The sequence below is a fragment of the Colias eurytheme genome, chromosome 6, assembly GCF_061535395.1.
Source record: "Colias eurytheme isolate Ceu_HAF_F1 chromosome 6, ilColEury1 Martin Lab GWU primary, whole genome shotgun sequence".
Taxonomy (NCBI): domain Eukaryota; kingdom Metazoa; phylum Arthropoda; class Insecta; order Lepidoptera; family Pieridae; genus Colias; species Colias eurytheme.
Window position 1 is genome coordinate 9,804,139 of NC_142985.1, and position 23,969 is coordinate 9,828,107.

The 23,969-nt window shown below is 32.6% G+C and overlaps 1 protein-coding gene and 1 long non-coding RNA gene across 2 annotated transcripts; both read right to left on the minus strand.

Moving 5' to 3' along the window:
• Positions 1-4,349: 4,349 nt before the first annotated feature.
• LOC149907947 (uncharacterized) lies at positions 4,350-5,744 on the minus strand. Its single transcript, XR_016456851.1, has 2 exons — positions 5,377-5,744; positions 4,350-5,289 (listed from the first exon to the last, which is right to left on the minus strand). It is a non-coding gene; the product is annotated as an uncharacterized LOC149907947 (long non-coding RNA).
• A 4,214-nt stretch (positions 5,745-9,958) lies between these two features.
• Positions 9,959-22,327, minus strand: LOC149907948 (fork head domain-containing protein FD4-like). Its single transcript, XM_090103436.1, has 3 exons — positions 21,510-22,327; positions 11,804-12,023; positions 9,959-10,090 (listed from the first exon to the last, which is right to left on the minus strand). Exon 1 carries the CDS (start codon positions 22,281-22,283, stop codon positions 21,513-21,515), a length of 771 nt encoding a protein of 256 aa, XP_089959562.1. The 5' UTR covers positions 22,284-22,327; the 3' UTR covers positions 9,959-10,090; positions 11,804-12,023; positions 21,510-21,512.
• Positions 22,328-23,969: the final 1,642 nt, after the last annotated feature.

Sequence of the window (23,969 nt, forward strand, 5' to 3'; positions counted from 1 at the left end):
GTCTTATATAGAGAGTTTGTCTTATTAGGTTATATCATTTATAGAAAATCATCCTAGAGTTAAAAATAGATGAATGCTTAGAGTAGGTATACATATAAATGAATATTTGTTTCAATGTGAGCGTGTTTGTATAATATTTTTTGTGTCAACAACAGGTTACAAATGGTTTGATCTCCGCATTCTTGAGAGATTGCTTCTTTGTTGTTGCCGCTTAATAATGGTAATGATGACGTTTGTAGGCCTTTGTATTGTATGCCGCAAGGATGTCGTTACAAAACCTCTCCTATTCAAAAAAATATCAGTCCAGCATTAAAACCAATGAAGTATTTGTTAAGGATATCAAAATTTTGATATAGGTAGTTATACTATTTTGAATGTAGTTCATATTTAAAACAAAATTAAACATTCTAATTAAATATTGGAAAAAAGTTCTACACTGCGAAGAGACAAAAAGAGAGCAAAGAAGAATAATAAATAAATCATATATTTTTGTTTGTATAAATTTTACATAAGCATCAATCTATATTTATAGTAAGTATATCATTTTTAATTTCGGCAATGTCCTTCGTCCGTAATATGACGATTTGACATTTAGTATATTTATTTTTCGTAGGTCACATATCAAGTTTGACGTTCGCAATCATTAAGAGAATTAATTCATGTGTCTTAATTAAACGATTCCAAGCCAAGCAATTTAATTATTTACATATATTACTAACTACTTGTAGCGCTATATACCATTATAAAATTTATAACATTAATTATGCACACTAAATCATAATAACGTCGTCCCTAATTAAGATTTCATTTCATTTTCCGAAATAGTTTGTTGAGCGGCTACTTGTTGTTTTATTTTGATTATGAGTTTTGTATTTTTAAATTTTTTACCGATTTCATAAGAAAAGAGAGATCTAAAGTGCTGTTTCTGTATTTTTGTATTTCTACTGGATTGTATAACGAAGGAGTTTTTTTCTTGAATAAGAAGAGTGAAAATGTCACTCAAGTTGGTCCGCTAAGAAAACGGCGTATCGAATCTTTTATTATTTTATATCAATCCTGCCCAACTATTTATTATATATAATTTGCATCGACATATGATATAGGCATTAAAATACAGGACATGGAATTTCCAGGAAAACTGATTGTTATTGATACAAGGGTACAAATATATATTACAAGAGGGAGCTTGCAATTCTCAAAGCGGCTTCTTCAAAGTTAATAAATTATCGAAATAATTATAATATTGAATCTACAAAGTACCTACTTGTTATTGAGACGGATTTCCTGTTTTAGCTGCAACTTGAGTTCTCATACGTGAGTAATAAATTTTGGGTTTATGTCCGAACGTTTATTCCAATCCGGATTGGGAGCGGGATACTAAAGTCGTATAATTATTATAATCAGTGGTCTAGTTGAGTTGCAATGGGTTATTTTTAATTAAGCTTTGTTTACATTTTAGTTTATCAGTGGCTCTGTTTTAAATTCACATTATATCTAGTACATAACATTCGATCGAACATAAGGATTTGAGGTTTTTACTGAATTCATGGGAGTTGGTTTTTATACTACCTACGGTTAAAGTTCGGTTGTGATGAAATTTAATTTATTTGCATTTTGTTATGATATTAACTTCTTAATTCTAATGAACAAATATTACACATTTATGTAGGTACCTACGTGATTGGATATCTTAAAGTTCCTTTTAAGAAATTTTCAGGTTTATCATGCGGATGCGGACGAAATATTGTAAAGATTTTTGAATAGAATAATGGCTTTAAAATTTTTTTGATAGAAAAAGCTCTCAAAAAAAGGATTCTTTCAGTGGACTTTAATTTTAAAAATATTAGAGTAGCCTTCATATTAAATGACGATATTTACTATATTTTCGAAGATATTTAGCCAAGCTACTTTCAATGATTTTACTTCACCAATGTAACCCGCAGAGGATCGATAAAGTTTCTAGATATTCTGGAATATATTTTATGTTGAATAATATCGTTATTGTTTTCCACCATCGTAATTTAATGTTGTTGCAAGCATTAACAAAACAGCAATAAGTTATAAAGTAGTAGTAAGTATTTTCAAACAAATTATTCTGCTATATTTCTGAAGTAAATGCAACAAGGAAAGCTCGTTATAATATTAAATAGATACTAAATTAAAATAAAGATTATTTATTGTTATCGCCCATGTAAATGGTAAGACAACAAAGAAACATGACACGTGTTAAGGCCAGATGTAAATGGAGCTATTTATTTTGCTTGATATATTTAACTGAAGCCAGCAAACCGTCTTACATTATCTGCCTACATCTGCCACATTTCATGCTTACCTTCTCCAATTTTCCAACGGTCATAAAGTTTATGTACAAAAATCTACATTATCCGGGAATGTCCATGGCCTTCTTCACGGTGGATTAAAATACAGATAGAGGATATAGATACGTATTGTCATTGTGTGTAAGCGTATAATGGTGTGAAATCAAATGGTATTCGTTGTGAACTCTGCAGGTGTGGTGTGCGACTCGGACAGTGTCGCGCATGTAACTGAGCGTTGAACAATTCTTCAAAGGTGCTTATTAAAATATTTGTTGTTCAGACGTTATTTATTTGTATATGTTGAACAGCTTTGTGGAATGCCGGCGCTCTGATGTAGGTGGCATGCTGCGGACGTGTGGCTTTGTTGTGGACCTCTGTGACTAATTCCCTTCTGTAAGATAGTTACATTGCAAAATTTACTTTGTCCTTTGTGTTTGCTGTGACCGATTTCTTTAAACAAATGCCGAAATTATATAATTCAACAATATCTACTATAGAACTGTATTGTTAGTAAGTTTTCTTTATGTCATACTAGCGGTCCGCCCCGGCTTCGCCCGTGGTACATAATATTTACGTTTTCTCTACATAAGAACCATCCTCGTACTTCAAGGAATATAATAAAAAAAGAATTATCGAAATCGGTTAAGCCGTTCTCGAGTTATGCGCTTACCAACACATTTTGCGATTCATTTTTATATATAAGATTTACCATCATTCGGACAAAACGGGCGAACAAATAACACAAATATATCTCGAATGTTAATTTATTTGCGCAGTATTAGAACGTTTGTAAATAAGAATATTGTATAAGATATCTATCGAGACTATTTCAGTTATTATAAGAATAAATTAAACGTCACTAGTCAATATACATAATTATAATAACTTTAGCAAATTATAAATGTTATGTTAGAAGGTTTGTTTACGAGACTTCTGCCGTTAAAGCCTACGGGCAATTATTTGAATAAATATACAGTAGGTACTTATTTATCTAATGTTTTTAAGGCTGGCGGTTATTTTTAATGATTTCCTATGAGGTATGACCGCCTCCTTGGTACAGTGGTTGACGCGTGAGCGTACACTGAGAAAACGTAACGGCTATAAATAATCAAGTTGCTGCTATTTACAACCGAGTAACTTGCTTCGGAGGGAGCCTGCAAAGTTTGTTGCTAAAATTATACAAGTCAACTTTGTTAACGTATGTTGGTAATATAAGCCCACTAAAGTGGTCAAAAAATACGTATTAAGGGTTTGTTGCTTTTAACCTATTCACTCAGTAAACTTAACAAACCTATTTACTATAGTCAATCGTGTTACTCATTTAACAATACCCAACGTGCTCTGTTGTTTTTAGCAAAGTAATTCAGTGATTTCAAATATGTTGCTTTGTAAAATTAGCTAAGTAACACAATAATGTTAATCATATTTATTGGGTAGGGACAGCCAATCTACTTTGTTACTTCTACTCAATTAAAAATTTGTATACGTAGCCAAGTTACTGGGTACTGTCAATCGTGTTCATTGGGTAACTATAACTAAATATACCTACTCTGTTCTTTCTAGTCAATTAAGATTGGTATATTTAGCCAAGTTACTTTGAATTCTTAGGCGGGTTTATTAGGTAACCATAGCTAAAATTCTTGGTTGCAAGTAATAATTCAAACGACACATATTAAGCTACTTATATATTTTCAGTATAAGCTGACCTGTGAATGTTCGTAAAACCTATACAAGGTGTAAGGGGATATACACATCCGAACAGGGCGTGATGAACTGCTCAGTTTCATCAGTACATCACGCCCTGCTTAGATGTGTACCCCCTTTCTGTTACACCCTGTATACAATGTGAGGTCAGCTCATACTGAAAATATTTATCTAGTTTGATATGTTGTCATTTCTACCATTATTAATGCAGTGGGAAAAATTTTGGCGTGTCGGAAAAAAAGCCAATGAAACGTTCATGTAGGAAAACAACACTAATTTTGCCGACACACCAAAAACTTAGAAGAAACTGAAAGAAAATTATGCACATTAATGAAATTAGCTTTATTCAGTACATGATACAATCATTTCAAGTAACATATCTACTACTTACACTTAAATACTACTACTTTTAAAAATAGTACACAATTCACAATGTCAAGAAACGATACTGGAGTTCTGTGTTTTAATTTTCACAATAACAGGGTGAAATATAAATCATGAGCAAACTTTTAAGGAATGACTCAGACTAAACCTGAACAACTTTAATTAGGTATAGGACCAAATCCAACATCGTAAAAGAAATATCAGCTGTTTCATGATATACAAAAGTGGAATTATCTACTATGCCAAAATCTACGGAACAGCTGATTTTATTTCGCGATGTTGGAGTTTGTTCTCTAATGAAAGTGGTTTAGGTTTGTTTACATAAAAACAAACAACCATTATGGTAATGTAAGCAAGTTAATACACCTAAATTATACTTATAAATGTATTTGATAAGTCAAAAGTTTAGGCAAAAACCATAGAATAAGCTAGGAGAATAAGTAATCTTTTTGATCTAACTAATAATTTTATTACAACCCAACAAGTAAATCCGTCATTTTTTTTAAACATTTGAATTTATTCTCATTGAAACATAATTCACATTCGTCTTCGGGAAAATGATCATAAATGCTAAAACTTAAACATTTTTTGCACCAAAAAAAATTTAAGTACAATAAGCTCTTTACATATTGTTCGTTTTCTATTATAAAATATTCTGGTTGAACCTCGTTACAAATTTGATGTGTAGATATGCAGATATCATATCGGAACTATATCGTACCTACCTTATGTAATTTTACATATTAAAGTATGTAATAGGTATATGACAATATGATGCTTGATCAGAAGTAACTTACTAATTCAAATTTATTTTTGGTTTGATTGTGGGGAAGCTTTCAGTGATTTCGGTATATTGTCCTATGCTTTTCATATCTTTTTCTAGCTGTAAACAAATAAAAAAAAAACGTAAGTAAGTATACAAAAGTAATTAAACTAAAGCAGACAAAAAATTCTAAAAAACTTAACTCACCAGAAGATATCCTTTGGGTTTTTTAAGAGCAGCATATTCATTGTATTGAGGTATTGGAGCTATGGTTAACTCTTTTGCAGCAATAAGCCTCGTCTCTGTAGTTTCTTGCCACTTTAGTTCTACGGCTGTCCATGGCTCAGAGGAGTTTTTGAGCCATAATAGTTTGTCTTCTGCATCTTGCTCTTCTATAATAGTTTGATTAAAATTCAAAATGATGATGAAAAATTATTGTTTTTAATGTAAATTTGAATCTGCCTTGTAGGTGCTGAGGCGGCGCTTCAACAGACACGTTCGTCACTCGACTATGATTTGATAGAAATGGCCGACTTTGCAGGCTACGCAGCCAATTCCTTGTTTAATTTTTATCAAGTTACTCGGTAAAAATAGTATTCGCTCCATTGTTAATTGCCGAGCTATGCTTATGTACCAATAGATAAGTTACTTGTTTGTTTTTAAGTAAGAAACACGGTTATATGCTTCATAGCAAGTGATTTAATTTTAGCCAAATAATATTATGTCTAAATTTAAATGATTTACTTGTCATTCAATGATAATGTAAGCTTGTTTATTTTTAACCGAACTCTATGTAAATAGTTGCCAACTATAGTTAAGTCTAAAAATAAATAACTTACTTATCATTAAATAATAACGTAAGCTTGTCTATTTTGAACCTAATTCGGTAAAGGTAATATTGACCGAGTCGTTAATTTTGAAATAAATAAGTACTTTTTTAATAATAGCTAAGAATATTTAGCAATACTTGCTTGAATAATACTAGCAAAGCTTTAATGCACATTTTAAATATGTCTTGATTGAATGCAGCAGAATAATTTTTAACCGAGCTAAATTGGTACTTTGCTAAAGCAAAATTTTCTCAGTGTAGAACCGAGGGGTCCTGGGTTCGATTCCCGGTGGAGACGAAGAAAAAAAAATGTCTCGGTCTGGCAGGACACAGAAGGCTGATCACCTACTTGTCCCTAAAGAAAATCGATCAGTGAAACAGATGTATGAATAATGCATCTGCCCCTTACCCCACTAGGGGACACGGGACTTCACTTATGAGGTAGGTATGCTTTAAGGTAATCTTATATTATTATACATTTACATTATCATCATACATACGCTTTCTCTTCGATTTGAATTATCTTTAAAGCTTAAAACTATCCAGTCATTATGTAGGTATTTACACGAAGAATTATCATAGTTTCTCAGCATAGACAAAAACGGTATAGGGTATTGTTATGGTCAGACAGATGCATAGAACAGTACATAAATCAATTAACAAGAATCGATTAGCAGGACTCCGTGGCGGACTCCCGCGCCAGCTTTACTGCATAGAACGAATTGACTCAATTATAACAAACCCGGGGAAGAAAATTAATGATCTCGGGGATCGGCTCGATGCACTCAAACGTCGAAACTGTTAAAACATTATGAGCCATACAATTTTATCTCGTTCGAAAGCAGCCTGGGGGAATGATGGGTCCCGCAGACGAACCGGCGCAGAGGGAACGGGACGGAGTACTCGAGAGAAAAAGGGATCCAGCGAGTTCGACCGACAGAGGTCGAATATAAATGTGGAATGTTTATGGTTCTACCGTTTTATTTTATCTGTGCCGGCAACGCATTAAAGACTGTTTCAATTGAAAGGATTGATCAGATGTTGGGCTAATGACGAGTGCTTTAATAGAACCTGACGTTTGATTGAGTTCGGTTTGCAATCGCATCACGCGTAGATATCCGCAGGTGATACTACTCGTGTTACTTTGATTTAATCTACGCTGTCCAACCACTTAAGCGTTATAAATAAAGATTGGATCGCGAGATGCTTTGATCACTGTAAATGCCATAATTGAATAAGTGTTTAGATAAATCATATATAGGTTTGATTTATTGCACATTTTACACAAAAAAAATCTGTAGAGCTTTTTCATAGTAATTAGCATAGTCATAAAGTGTTGAACGCTCTTTAAACGAGGTCTTTCGTTTTCTTTACACTGTACGTAACATAAATTGCATAATTAATACAAGAAATTAATTAAATTTCCCTTTCTTTATCAAATTTTAAGATATCACATATAAAACGGGACTCAATATCACATATAAAACGGGACTCAATATCACATATCAAAAAAGCTTCATCGACTATAAATTTTACTGATGAAACTTTTAACAATGTTACCTTATTATTGGTGCGTTGTCAGAAAACAGAAACAGAGATAATCAAGGTGCACATACAGAGAACATGAACACATTATCTAGGTACTTATACTTCAGGCTCTTTTCGGTCGACGGCAGCAGCAGCAGCTTTAGACCGTAGACGTAACCTAAAAAGCACTTAAACCATTGATGTTTATACTGATTGATGTAAGCAATCCCCATTTTCATCACTTCTTTAGACATAACTTAAATACTACTAATAGACTACATACTAATGTTTATATTGATATTTGTAAGCAATCGATGGTTCTCATCCAGGAAAATCATACAACAACGCAGTATCGCTTTCAACCTCCGCCCGCCCGCATACAAAGCTTTGACGCTTTGAGCTTCGCAGTCTCTGACGCATTGTGCGATTAGTGCCGGCGCCGGAACACGCGTCGTGTTGTGTTGTGACACCGACAGAGACGCCGATGTTTGCATTGTTGCGTGCCGTGACATATCGTTTGAGAAACGCCGAATGTTTTATGTACTCGAGCTTTGTGCGGACGTATTGTCTAGCACCGTGAAAGTTGCCGATGTTTAATGATGGAGGGATTGGTATTGTTTTGCCGTACGTATAGGTTGGCAAGGAACTAAAGGAGAAGTTCATGTGTAGGCATGTATCCAGAGGCATAGATACACGTAACCATTTTCTTATTGATCTATTGCCGCCTTTATCAAACTCTACCATTTTACAACTTAATTCGCTATGTTTGTTGTAGTATGAGTGTTAATGTTATTGTCATCATATTAACCTACAAGTTCATATGATGTACCTACTGTGTACTGTGTACCTATGTACGTAATTGTTTATAAACAGAGGGGGTTGAAGAAAAGGAAGATCGCTGTTTATTAACTAAAGGAATATTAATAAAGTAATACAATAAATACCTAAATTAATCACAAATAAACTGTCTCTAAATTTTTTGTAATAGGCCTATCGGCCCATCCGCTTATTAAAGCCTAACCAGCCTATTGGTAAATTTGTCTTTATGTGTGTCTGTGCTGTTGTGTGTGTTTGTAAGCAACTTTTAATAGAAAAAGAATAGTAGCTTTTATTGTGTATTTGTAAAAAAACTTTTAACCTACCTATATAAATTTCGTGCTCATAAGATCAGTACACAAATTTCCTATAAAACTTTGCCTTGTAAATAAGGTTAGGAAATTCTTCCAGAGAACAATATTTGCGGTTTTGCGCGGTACATCCAATAGTCTTTTTTGGTCATTTGAACGTAAAATACACACTAGAGTCGTTTCTTAGCATTGGTCTACTGGCTACTGTAACTCGAAGCTAAATCTACGCAAACGTGTGAGGACAATGCGCAGTAAAAACCTTCTCAAGGTATCCAAATAGGCCCAGTTCCATATTGCTAGTAATTTGTGGTGTTTGTGTATGTCAGAAAACGATAGATGCATTTGTTTTGAGTATTCGGAATGCGTTGGTTTTTTGAAGTCGTATTAGCAATTTGGCTAACAATATTCATGTTTACTTTTCTTTTAAACTCCAATAATATTAATCGATATCGCATTTATAACTTTAAAAACTAAGTAATTATTGAAGATAGGATTAACTAGGTAATCATGTTTATTCAATACTTTCAAAAATCTATAAACTTGATGCATCATTTTAACGTAAACCTACCCATACTCATAGAAACTTGTAATAATATTGTATTTGTGGTAAATAGTCGGAAGTTTAAAATATAAAATCAAGAGACTTATCTAATAGAGCATTTTGCATGCATTTGCTTACCTACAAAAAATTATAATATAATTTCCATACAAATAACCTTCATCAAAGATCGATGCGTGATTCACCCAATATGAATTTAAATAAGAGGATTTTCGTAAGAGATCATGAAATTGTATATTATCCCCTTTAACCTTTAGCAGAAATAAATAAATAAATATTTATTTCTGCTAATCTGCTGCAGAAAAACTGACTAATATTATCTTAGTTTGGGAGAAAATGTCACATAATAATAGATAGGTAACATTTAATTTAATATAGTAGTTAGTTCTCAGAATTATTCACACAAGATTATCATTAAAAAGCAGTAAATACTAATTAAAAAAGGCAGCACTGTATTTCATCGAGTTTTTTGTAAACAAAATAATAGACCAAAATTATTAAGTTCATTAAACATGTTCTGTGAACTTTTGTTTTTTTCATACATACCTATCAAGAATAATACCAGATTCAAATCGTAACTTGACTGATAACTATCTTTTAATTAAAGTTGGGAAATTAATAGTGCAATTAATAAACAAAATTCACTAATTAATTAAAACACCAAAAACGGTTAACACATACGTTATATTTTCTCTTTATTACAGTTACAATAAATTAATACTTTATTGCTTATAATTATATACTAGCTGTACATATTTACAATTGAACGCTAACACAAATATCACAGTTTGGAAATCTTCATAAATTAATTAAAACGTTGTCTAAACAATAATTATACTTGGGAATATCCTGGGCTTTGAGTTATATGTTGGATCTTTCCTGAAAACAAAAATTTAGTTTATTCTCTTATGGAGGTACCGTAGAGTCGCCTAGTATATTCTCGTGTAATACTGGAATACTTATTAAAAAAATGTGTTCGAATATTTTTATTTGACAAATAACTCAGTAATCATTTTGGGTTGTATATTTATTTTTTTCTGAATAAAAAAGTTCAATTAAATGATCAGTTTTTTTTCCAATTACCAAGTTTTTTCTATACCAATTATATTAAGTTGAAACGTAAAATAAAAATACATTTATAAATTAAGTATCTATACAGTCACAAACAATTCTAAAACACATATTAATTTCAAGAATAAAAGAAACATAACAACATATTATCCGCACTAAATTTCTCGCAAAGAATTTTATGCGTTTTATATTTATTAATTCTCAAATATGTAAATCTATAAGATAAATAATTAAATTCCATAAATAAATTAGTCTATAATATGAATTCTTATATAAATAAAAAATATTTAAACCCAAAATATCTACACATACAGTGGTGGACGTTTAATTAGAAACACGTAACTCGATGAAGTAGTCATCAAATTCATTTAACATTTATGTATTAACGTATTAGAGATTAAGTATTATTTCATATGTAATAGAACACCCGTTTATCTAGTTTTATAAGAAAATGCTTAATTTTTATCAAACGTTAGCTTAAATTAATAAAATTAAACAACTTTAAGTGAAGTCTGATTTCCGAGTATTTTCAGTCTGGACAACAAATTAGAAACAGCATGGTTCGAGTGTTCCAAAGTCAAAACCTGTTGAATTACCGCCAATATTCTACAAATTTTCTTCTACAAATATTTGCACCGTTTTTTAAACATTCCATCTCAAAGTTTCTGAAAATTAATTTGCTTTGCAGTATAAATTGGTAAAAGTAAGATTTGTAAACATTTTAATAATTAAAATTAAACATTTTAATAATACTTAATCTCTAATACGTTAATACATAAATGTTAAATGAATTTGATGACTACTTCATCGTGTTACGAGTTTCTAATTAAACGTCCACCACTGTATATATACTTTATGTATGTTCAATATATTTATTAATACAAAATCAAAATCCTAAGAGCCTTGATATACAATATGATATCTACACATAGTTACAGACATTTAATTAATTAAACCATTGTTTAATTCCTTGGTAGATTATAAATATAAAGCTGAGTATCCACTAGTATTCATTGTAGCAGTAATATAAAAAAATCTAAATGTTGTAGGTATGCATGGTTTGAAAAATAAATGTTGCTAGACATACTACAATACAACAAATGAAATCAGTTGTTATTGATACATGTAAACATTTTATTGAGTTCCATGATGACAGTTTCTAGCATATTTTTAAGCTAGTTTACCTAAAACTTGACATATCCTATACCACTATACAGGGTGTAATCGTTAAGTGTGCACAGGCGATTATTCCGTAACTATTGTAGATATTAAAAAACTTTAAACTGATATCGAAAGTACATTACCTAATGAGTAAAATGACAATAATAACTTTTAAAAAAAAACGAGAAATATCCAAAAATAATACATGAAACGCTCCCTTACGACATACCTTAGGTACATACCAACGGACACATGTAATATAATACTTTATTACCGATAGTATCATAGTATGTAAGCATATTTTTCTTTCCCAGAATCGAAGACGAGTGGATACTCAGCTAAATTATTATAGGAACTTACCTTTATGAGAACAGGCCATATTTTCCTAAAATTCTCATTCTTCTGATCCAGTTTTCTCTCAACACACTTCTCGTATTTATAATTGTTTATTTTCAATGTTTCTGAACGCAAAATCACTCTGTTCTCAATTTAATACAATCTAACACTAGGCTTTATATGAGGTGCCTCTACTGTTTATTATTACTAGAACTATTGAGATCTTGCTTATGGAGTAGATTATCTGTGGACAAAGATAAAAGGTTGTGTGAATAAAATTAATAAATAACTACAAATATGTTACAATTACAGAATTATGAAAAGGAGATTAAAAATTTAATTGAATATTTCTGTAAACGGAAATTTTGTTTTAATATGTTGGGTAGGTATGTAGGTAGGTACCTATTTGGTATATAATTTTTTGCTAGTATCGTTATTATTGATTGTTAAAGATATATTTTTTAAATACTATCTGCAGGATCGGTGTTTTCATAGAAAAGGCATTGGTAGTCGTGGAATAATACCTATGCGTATTCTCATACATACATAATATAAAATGCTTTAATCAATTAGTAGGTATCTCTTTAATTTCATACGTGATTTACCCTAACAATACCAAAAGTTTAATGTTCAATCAAACGACTAATCAAGGTAATTTCTAGATATTTACTTATGTGCAATTGCAACCTATTTTAGAACGTAACTCTACATAGAAAGTTTTAGTAAAATAACCCAAAAACATTTTGCAAGCTTAAGGTTAATCCTATAATATGTAAACACGGAGCTTTCTGGACTCTACATGCTTTTAATAAAAAAAATTCAATCGTTCACTTTTAATTATCCTAGGTTCTTGATAACCATAACCGTAGATGTTATTTTTAGTGTTAAGATTGAAGGAAGTAAGTAACTGAACACATATTTGAAAATTTTTGGTTGAAAATAGTGATGTACAGGTAATATAGAGCTCCGTACGTAGGTATAAAATTTACTGAAATCCTTAAATTTTAAGATAGACAATCTTATATTGTAGAATTACAATACCTACATAGTTATTTTCCACGAATAAATCAATAATCAGCATGTATTATAGTTTGTCGAATATACGTTACTATATCCTCAGATACGAGGCATTTTTTGTATATATAAATTACTAAATTGTCAATAAAATTGCGAATCAGAAAGGCCATTCATTAAGTTTTGCAGTAATTTCTTTAATTAAAATTAATAATAATAGTTAACAAAATGATTAACGAACATACTCTATTTTATTCAAATTCGAATTGAAACCGACAAGGTGTTTACCTACGTACTCTAACACGAATTTAACTCATACCATTACAATTAAATATACAGACAGACTTTTAAATTGTTAGAGTATTAAGATATTAATGTGGGACTCGATAGATTGTACATTCATGTAGAAATGAACCATATGTATCTAGATATAGGTATTTTTCCTGATAACAAATCATTATGGCCATTGGCAAGATACTTAGGGTGAATAGATCGTTTCGATATGTATCTATCTAAATAAACTGATGTCACACGGACCCCACGGATTCGTTAGATTAGATTCAATACATTTGAAAGTTGAACATAGAAAGCAGGGCTGCGTCATCTTCTCCTTTATTTTATTAAAAATGTCCCGCAACTTTACCCGTATTTCTCCGTTCCTATGGATGTTAGCGTAATGGTCCGGGAGCCAGCAGCAGATTTTATGACCAAGTTCCTCTCAAGCGGTAATTAGTAAAATGCATCAAAGTATAGTATTATGAAGCCTCGTGAACGTCAGCTGGAGCTCGGTTGGGGGGAAGAGCGGTTGTAGCCTCCCGTATCAGCTGACGGTTTTTCCACCAAGATACAGCCAGCTGACATATATATTTATCCACAGTTACATATAAGCTATCATCAGGTAAATTTTTGTTTGAGAGGAAATAACGGAAAATAAATTTTTCTTTAAATTTAACTTTCATGTTCAAGACACCAGCTGACGTATAATACACCATGTTGTAACCAGCTGACTATTTTTTTTCGTTGAGATATTGGGTTAGCTACAATTTGACAAATTTTTAGCTGAGAGGAAATGAATGAATGAATGTATTTTTTTTCCTATGTGCGTGGGAGGCTACAACCGCTCACCCCCCCAACAGAGCGCCAGCTGACGTTCACGAGGCTTTATAATACTATACTCTCATGCGTCTGACGAATTATCTCTTGAGAGGAAATAGTTAACCAAATTTGCACCTGGCTCCCTAACCATAATTATATTATAGCCTATAAACTTCCTCGACAAATAAACTATCTAACACTGAAATAAATTTTCTAATCGGACTTGTAGCTGTGCTATTAGTTCATGAAAACAGCGTGTTCTATCTAACAAAAAAAAAAACAAACAAACAAACACTTCAGCTTTATAATATGTACTAGCAATAGATTAAATTGAAACAACAAAAATTGTAAGTCAGTATGAAATAGTAGGTGCTTTAAAGGTGTATGCTCCTGAAACGGACCCTTTCCTAAGTATAAAAACGAGGTACTAGTTTTCCCGATCAACTTAAAGAAAAACTATTTTTTGTTATTTACATACATTTCTCTAAAATTATTACTGCATTAATTATATATGTTTGAAAAAAAGAGTAAACTTTATCGGTAATTTTTTAAATTTATCTAAGAGAAACCACATTGAGTCAATAAGTGCTGAGTCCAATCTTCTTTATGTTACACCCACGTGCTATTAGCAGTTATCGTCTTAAAAATTTATATAACTATTTATGATACATAATTTGACGAAATATAATAAGCCGTCTAATTTATTCGCCGCATGGATAAGCCTGAAGAGCTTTTATAAAAGTCTGTGTAATTTATAATGCTTAATAATATTTGCTTGTTTTTTTTAAGTAGGGTCTTCCTATAGGTATTTGATAGAGAATTTGGAAAATACATTATTCACGTAAAATTTAATATTGCGTACACATTTTAAGTGTCGTGTACCTAGTCTTTAATTTATAATTGTTGTCTTAGAACGAATGTGTTATCCAATTTTTTTATAATAATTGAGTCTAAACAAAATGGAGGCGATTTATATCAATAGATATACTATTCAAATTGACTCTATAAAAGCAGATGGAGTCTATGTTTTGTTATATGAAGATTCTAACACATACAAATTATAAACAAGCTTTTATTCAAATAATTAAATGGCTAAACCATTCAAAAGTGAAGTATTACGACCTAGGCATAGAAAATACATATAGGTAATAAGGATATGGAGCGACATGCTCAAAAATACCCATAGATAGGTACCTATAACATACCTAACTAGAGGTGAGAGTATATTATTAATTCTTATGTAGATATATCATTTTGATTTTTTATATCCACTAACTAAGCTTTTTAATGTCTCCAAATTTTCTTTAATTTGCTATTCTGTATATATCCTGCATTCGAGAAATTTGACAATTTTATCTGCTTTCTTCTGCATTCTTAAAAAATTGACAGTTTTTGATATTCTATTGTCCGTTACAATCGGATATAAAAGAATTGCAGGCCTGAACAAATGGCAAAACGAAAAAAATTGACGTAGTTCGGCCAATGAAAAACCATGAGCCGCCATTTTCTCGGAAGAGGCACGTCCACATTGACCAAGCTACTTTACGCAACAATTTTTTCGTTAGGCTGCTCTCGCCAAGGCTCCCCGCACCCGCCTTTTAGCTTGGGTAGGCATGTCAATCCAATCCTATTCTACTAAAGTATTTGCCATTTGGCTAGGCCTGATGGGCAGATAACCATTTAGAAAGGTTTCTATTAGGGATGTAACGATACATGATTTTGCCGATACGATACCGATACCGATATTTGTAGTAATGTATCGGCGATACCGATACCGATACCGATATCGATGGCTTGGTAGAAAAATAAATAGTGAATTATGCATAAAAAGTTACCAACATTTAACAGAGGCAACTGTTAATCGTATTCTTTTAAATAAAAATGCCAAATCAAAAAACAACAAAACCATTTATTTTAGTATTATTATTTTACGAAGTCAGTTAAACTTTAAGTAATACACATACAATCAGTACCTAATAAAAGTTTACTATTCTGCCGTCCTTTAACTAGAAAGGAAGTGAGTTTCGAGTAAATGGCAAAAAACACGGAAATCGTTATTTCTTAAAAATTATGACACTTACAATAATTATTGTGAGATACATCGATCGACATTTAATTATATTATACATTATACAGACATATAATTATGAAATACATCTTAATATTTTATCCTATTCCCACATATAAATATTAGTTTTTACCCAGAAACTGTTATAATTTATTTTTAAATTCAGCATATAATCTGAAAATTTTAACTATTTACTGGAAAAGACGGCCGTTCACATACCATAGCGACTTTTTAGCTAAGTAATTTAGTATTTTTATTTTCATTTTGTGATTTTTTTTTATTAAGTAATAAAATGCTTACCTAAAACGTCGTTAAGCTACTATAACTACTTTTAAGCTTATATGACTTTCGTTTTAATTGAAATTTCAAAAACTTTATAATCAGCGTTTAAGGGCTTTTGGATGCTTTTGTACTATGATTCTATATAGTTGTACTAAATTTTAATCTTACTAATGTTAAAAATTTGCTGCTGTCTGAGGCTTTGCTCTCGGGAATTACATCCTCTAGGTCAACCAATGGAAAGGAAAAGGATCAAAAGCTTTTAGGTTTAAGTATTAAGGATTTAAACACTATCTAAATTAATGGTTTTAGCGTCTTATTGTGAGTAACAAGTATTTTAAACTCTTTTACTAAATGACTCTTTTAAGTTTTCGATAAAATTAACCTTTTTTTTCTTGTCATGTTCACGTTTATTTCATTAAGGGGTTAAGATTGAGATAAATCTTCTCGCTTTTCTTTTTTGGAACCGTATATTCATTTGGAATTGCAATTTTAACGTTATTTTATAAATATTCTTCTGCGAAGCCATCATACGAGTCACGGATATGTGAGTACATATAGAACCACAAACAATGTAAACATAAATCGTTTCCTGAAAAAAAAATTAAGACTTGTGCACAAGGTTTTTGAAAAAATACACCCTGGTTTCAATAAGGCTTCAAGCTCTTACATGTGGGATGCTCTTAATAAATAATGTAGAACCGCTTATCAAATGATTAGAAGACTCTTTCATCCACATTCAGAAAATATAATATACCAGAATATGTGGAAAATAGCAGGAGGTAGAAAACTTTTTATTTGCTACAATGTAAAAAATACAAATCTTAATAATCTAATACATATAAAGATAAGAAAAAATAGCAATAGTTGCAAAATGGACTCCCCGTCAGCGGGTCAAAGGTAGTGTACTCCTAACAATTTTTGTATCACCATCTCTAGTACATTGCTTGACAGTCGATTACTAATTCCACCCAAGGGGTAAATTACATAATTAATAAATAGTTTTAAAAATTAAATAGTACAGACTGTCTTTCTTCTCTTTCTTGGTTACAGAGACAAATCAGAGTCTAAACAGAGAAGTACGATTGAAAGTTTGCACTGTCGTAACCATTACCTACCAAATTTTCGTAACTTTGACTTGTTATATTTTCCGTAATTTAGCTGCTAGATTGTTTAAAACTTAGTAAACCTGATCAGAAACAATACGTCTTGTAAAAGAGAATCAAAAACAATCGGTACTCTGCTTGGGAGCGACATTATTTCATCATCACTCTCATCCTCAAAACTGATGCATCACCAGAATCGGATAACTGCCTTTTAGATAAAAAATGAGGGTTAGCTGCTTTGTAGCTAAGCAAAAAAGTGTTATTAGAATTTTTCCTAAATAAAATTACTTAACTAAAAAAGCGTTAAGGGCGAGTAACTGCAAATAAGGTAAGGATTTCCATTGGAATCGTTATATGAAAGCATATCATAAAGCAGTTATAGTCCTTTTGCGTCCCTATAGTCAAGTATAATCTGATAACGTACTTTTAGTCAAGTAAAAAGCTAAAAAATAATTATTAAATCTGGCGATTAAGGTACTCGAGATGAAACGGGAGATCGGTCCGTCTCTCTCTCGTTATACCTGCGATCGCGCTCGTGAGGTTTTGGTGTGACACAAGTTTATGAACATGTCACCCGACTAAAACGATTTTAAAAACGTTATCACGTTAAAAAATAAAAAAATTCAAAATTATTTATTTCTTTCCTTTACATAAACAAATTTGTGATTGGAACACTCCTAGTAAGCAAATAAAATGCTTGTGTCAGGAGCTTCCGCTCTTCCTTAACACTATTACAGAAACAGAAATAAAACAATATGAATGAATACAATGCAAAAACATAAAAGAAAAGAAAGAATTTAATAAAAAAATATCGGTATCGGTTGATTTATTATCGGCGATACCGATATATCGGCTTGCCGATATATCGGCCGATATATCGGTATCTGTATCGGTATCGTTACATCCCTAGTTTCTATGAATAGTAATGAAATCAATTTTAAAAAATAGTAGTGTACCTATCTTAGTAATATTGAAATAAGAAAGAGAAATTAGAAAAGTTTTCCATGATGTCTAATAGCAGGATTATTTCCAGTGTGTAAAATTCGAGGCGCTAGATGACCTTCCTACACCTATAACGCTGTCATTTTTCAGGTTTATAGATTATGTAAAACCTGGAAAGTCTTAAACTTAGAGCTACCTCTTCTACTTCCTACCTCTTCACCTCTTCTTCGCGTCATTTTCCCGGGATAAAAAGTAGCCTATATCCTTTCTCGGGTATCAAAATATCTCCATACCAAATTTCATGAAAATTGGTTCAGTAGTTTAGGCGTGATTGAGTAACAGCTGTCTGTTACAGACAGAGTTACTTTCGCATTTATAATATTAGTATGGATTTGTTTCTTCAATTATTTGTGTTGTTCAATTCAACTTGATTTGTTTGAACTTTTTTGTAATTTAGTCCTTCCGGTTATTTTATTAGATAAAAAAATTTATATGATCATTTTTAGAGCACTTGCAAATAATATATTACGTTTATCATGTAGGTACCTAAACGTTGTCCTTACGTTTACAATATAAATAACATTGCTAAATTATTTCATATAAGAAAATAATAATTTTCCTTTAAACGACTATTTACCCGTCGACTTTACGACACTTTCATGTTTGTTGAATAAATTATGATGATACTTTACTTCATTTTATTATGAAATAACTATAATGTTATTCAAAAAATCAAATAGATTTTATATTGACCAACAAGAGAAACAACTTCACCAACTTCAATGTCATTAATAAACTAAATTTTAATACCAACCATAGACTAATCAGAGCTGAATTGAAAATAGTGCAACCCAAAAGGCCGAGACCAAAACTAAACTTGTTAAAAGTAAAACTCGGATTACAGCAAGTGGAACAAGTAACAGCCGCTCTAAGTGATAAATTCGAAAACTATACACGCGACACAATGGAATTAGGAACACAAGAAAAGTATAATTTTATAGAAAATATTATTACAAACCAGATACAATCAATTTCAAAAACTAAACATGAACCTAAAAAGTGGATATCAACAAGTACTCTGAAACTGCTACAAGAAAGAAACCATCTAATCAGCACAAGAAATATACATGACAGAAGAAAACATATCACAAAAATTAGCAAAGAAATTAGAAACAACATAAGAAAGGACAGAAGGAAAATAAGATTGGAAACATTTGAAACGTATATAGCGAAAACAGGTGGAGTAAAAAAGGCCTATAAAGAATTATCCAATTCTCTGGACTGGATCGTCAAAGTAAAAAGCAAAAGATATAAGTGGAATTATCGTAGAATAGACATATTAGAAGAAGCAACATCTTATTATAAGCAACTTTATGAATGCAATGGCAGACAAGGTGAAATTAAATTAGAAGAACCTTCCGATGTTCCTGCTATCTTGCAATCCGAAGTTAATGCAGCAATAGATACACAAAAGGAAGATAAAGCACCCGGACCGGATGGAATACAGAATGAAATTCTAAGAAAGAGCAAGGTAATTCTAACACCCATTTTGACAGACATGTTTAACAACATCATACAAACCGAAATTATTCCTCATCAATGGACAACAACTAACATCACCTTGCTATATAAGAAAGGAGATAAACACGACATAGGGAACTATCGTCCAATCAGCCTTATGTCCAACATCTACAAGATTTTTGCTAAGATAATTCTAAAACGAATCGAAAAAAGTTTAGATGAACAACAACCTATTGAGCAGGCAGGATTTCGAAAGAACTTTTCAGTTATAGATCATATTCACGTAGTGCGTCAAGTTTTAGAAAAGTACAACGAATATCAACTCACTTATTATATTGCGTTCATAGACTATAGCAAAGCATTTGACTCTCTCCTGCATGTGAAAATATGGGAAGCTCTAGTGGAACAAGGAATTGATCACAAATACATTCGGCTATTACAAAACATTTATAGTAAAGGCACAGCGAGAATTCAACTTGAAAAGAAAGGTATTCCATTCAAAATTGAAAAAGGTGTAAGACAAGGAGACCCCCTATCTCCAAAACTCTTCTCAGCCGTATTAGAATCAATTTTCAGAAAGCTTAACTGGGACCACCACGGGATCATGGTGGACGGAGCATCGCTGACGCACTTGAGATTCGCCGACGACATTGTGCTATTCGCCAAAACGTCAGAAAGCTTAAGCATAATGTTAGAAGAACTTGCGATGGAAAGCGAAAAAGTAGGTCTAAAATTAAATCCGGAGAAGACTAGACTGATGACAAACGGAAACAAAAACATGATACAATTGGAGAACACCGAAATAAACTACACTGACGATTTTATCTATCTGGGACAGATCATAACCCAAAAAGAACCTATGTGCAAAGAAGTCCAGAGAAGAATCACAAGCGGCTGGAGAAGATACTGGGCCTTAAAAGAAATAATGAAAGATAAAAACGTTCCCATAAGCACTAAAGGTAAATTATTCAACACCTGCATATCACCAATCCTTATGTATGGCTGTCAATCATGGGCTCTCACTCAGGAGACAACAAGCAAGCTCGCTATCTGTCAACACGCCATGGAAAGAAGTATGTTGAATGCTAAGAAATCCGACAGAATGAAGAACCATGTCATCAGGAATAAAACTAGGAGTATAGACGTAGTTACTAAAATCAAAAGACTCAAATGGAGGTGGGCGGGACATATGATAAGAGATCAGGACAAGTGGAGTAAAAGAGTGACAAGATGGTATCCTAGAGATGGTAAAAGGAAGAGGGGCAGACCGCTGAAAAGATGGGACGAGGATATAAGACAAGTGGCTGGGGTTACGTGGAATAGAGTAGCTCAGGACAGATCAGAATGGAAACGGTTGGAGGAGGCCTTTGCCGAGTGGCAAACAGATCTGCAGAAAATAAAGAAACACCAAATACTAAAATAATTAAAATAGTGAATAGTTTGTTAGTTTTTGCAATTGTTTCATTTTCATTATATGTATGTACTATACTTAAGTTTGATCTGAAATAAAAGGCTATCTTATCTTATCTTTATAATGTTATTTTACTGCCACATTTCGCGCAAAGAGCATCGCTCAACTCATTTCTAAAATCATTTCTAAAACCAGTGCTTCTTATAAATTTTTACATTAAAAATAGTTCAAAAGAAGTTAGTTTTATGTGTGGCTAAGAATAACACACTTCCAATAAGGTATTCAAGCACTCACCATTCATGAATTAAGCGTATAATGTGAAAATTGACTCGTATCCCGCCACGTCCACAGCGGTGGTAAGCAGGATTGCTGCAGTCCAGCCAACAGCTCCGCGTGGTACCTCTGCGCCGCCAGGAGGTACGGAGCCGGTAGCGGCAGGGGGTAGTGAGGTTGCGGCGCCGGAGGAGGGGAGGGGGACGACTGCCTCGGCTCAGGCTCTAGAAGGGCATCTATCGTAAATGCTCGACGAGGCCGCGGTCCCGCCGGCAACAACGCTGATGTGTCTGGTGCATCTAGAGGGTCTGGACTAGGCCGTGAACACATCGCCATCGGTGCGTACATTCCACCTGACATCCCGGATGCTGGCGCAGATCCTGCCTGCCGCGCCAGAAACGCCCTGTTAAAACTGGCTAACGCTGCCAATTCAGCGTTCAAACTATCCTTCTCCCCTTTATGCAACTTGAATCTCTTACGTCTACGTAATAAAGATCCGTTTTCGAACATGTCAAATGCTTGTGGGTGAAGTGTCCAATAGGCGCCTTTTCCGGGCCGGTCTGGTCTCCGCGGTACCTTTACAAAGCAGTCGTTGAAGGAGAGATTGTGTCGCAGAGAGTTCTGCCACCGCTGCGTATTCCGCCTGTAGTATGGGAACCGATCGGTGATGAACCGGTAAATCTCCGATAAGGGCAACATGCGTTCCGGCGAACTCCAGATGGCCATGGCCGTGAGCGCGATGTATGAGAACGGTGGTTTCTGGTCCCCGTACGATTCGCGGGTCGGCCGAGGCATAATTTAGCACTGAAACGTTTGTGTATATTCGCGTCGTGTTTTCAGGCAGCACGTCTCTCACTAGTTAATGGAAGATAAGAACTGGGCGAGCGGGCACGAGTCGCGGCGCGGCAAGGCGGGGCCGCGAGTGCAGGCGCCTCCCTCCTCGCCACGCACCAATCGCCGTCATCTTACTTTGCTTTTGTTTTTGTCGGCTCTGGACCCGTTACAGAAGAATTTAAATTGTTATCACGTTTACATTATACAAAATTTATTCGACACCGACACTTGAGCTTGTTTCGAAATTGCAATGATTAAAGAAGTAGTACTTAGTGGTGTTGAGAGCACGTTGGATTCAGGCCGATCGTTATACTTTGATTTGTAATAATCTTGTTTATACCTACGCCGCGCCGCTGTAAATAACGTAAGAAAAAATTATTAAGAAAAGTTTTCTCTAAAATATTATTTGCGAAACAAAAATAAAGCTTTTACATTTTTATATGTTAGACATGTTAAATAATAATCTTTTATCTAAGTAATAATAAATAAATATAAATAGGTATGACAAAAAATTCAAAACCAAATAGGTATCTATATCTATTGGTGGTGGCTATCAAACGTTTCAGGATATAGCTTTAAGCATTTTAAAAAGCTCATTCTACTTAATAGTGATGAGCAATATAAGTATTGTTAATTGATGAACCAGCAACATTAAGACTAAGTTTTAATTACCATTAATAGCACAAAAAGAACATAAATATAATTACAATTGCAAACCAGAAGGATTAACAAGATGCAGTAAATTAAGCTCTACATTTGTCTGAATTAAACTCAATGCAATTTTTACAATGTAACAAGCCATCTAATCAGGTAATAGCTATTGCAGACTAATTGCATACGTAAATTCGTAACTCTTTTACTAAACAATGTACCTAATTACATATCTTTATTAGCCACTTGTATTTCAGTATCTATTCTTAGAATAACACATGAGAAAAACGTAATAATAGGCATAACTTTTTAAGCTCAGTGGATAGACGCGTCTTCTCAGAGCTACTGTATAATAAGTACCTATACGTTGCATTTATGTTAAAGTTATTGATTTGTATGCAAAATACGTATAAGGCAGAAAATACATTCACGTAATAATTAACTGTGAAAACGTTTATTGCAACTTTGTTGAATCAATTACTATATCTACTGAAAGACACATCATGGTATGTATTTAGATATGCCCCTACTAGGTTTTTGTCCTTATATTTTTATATTTTTAAGCAGGAAACAAATAGAATAGTAGGTAACGATAAAGTTAATAATAAAGTAACAATAGTGATTCCGATAGAGCGGCATTTTCGTAAAATTTAGGTATATTTCTTTGGGCAGATACCTATATCTAGTAACGTCACAATACATAGGTAAGTACTAAACTTTTGAATTTCTAATTTTGTCTGTTATCCAACCGGATCGGATAGGACTTTATATCCTACAATAATTTGTCATTCAATGATAAATATAAATAAAAAACAAAAATGTTGAAAAAAATATTTTCATCTTGTATTTGACTGATTTTCGTCTCAGGTTACTTATTAAACATTATTGCTTCAATATAGGAACATTACAAATTGAAACATTGTTGATAATATTAAAACCCGGATTATTACTGTAAAATAGTTAATCTTTAAATACTCAAATAAAACTTGGTAGCAG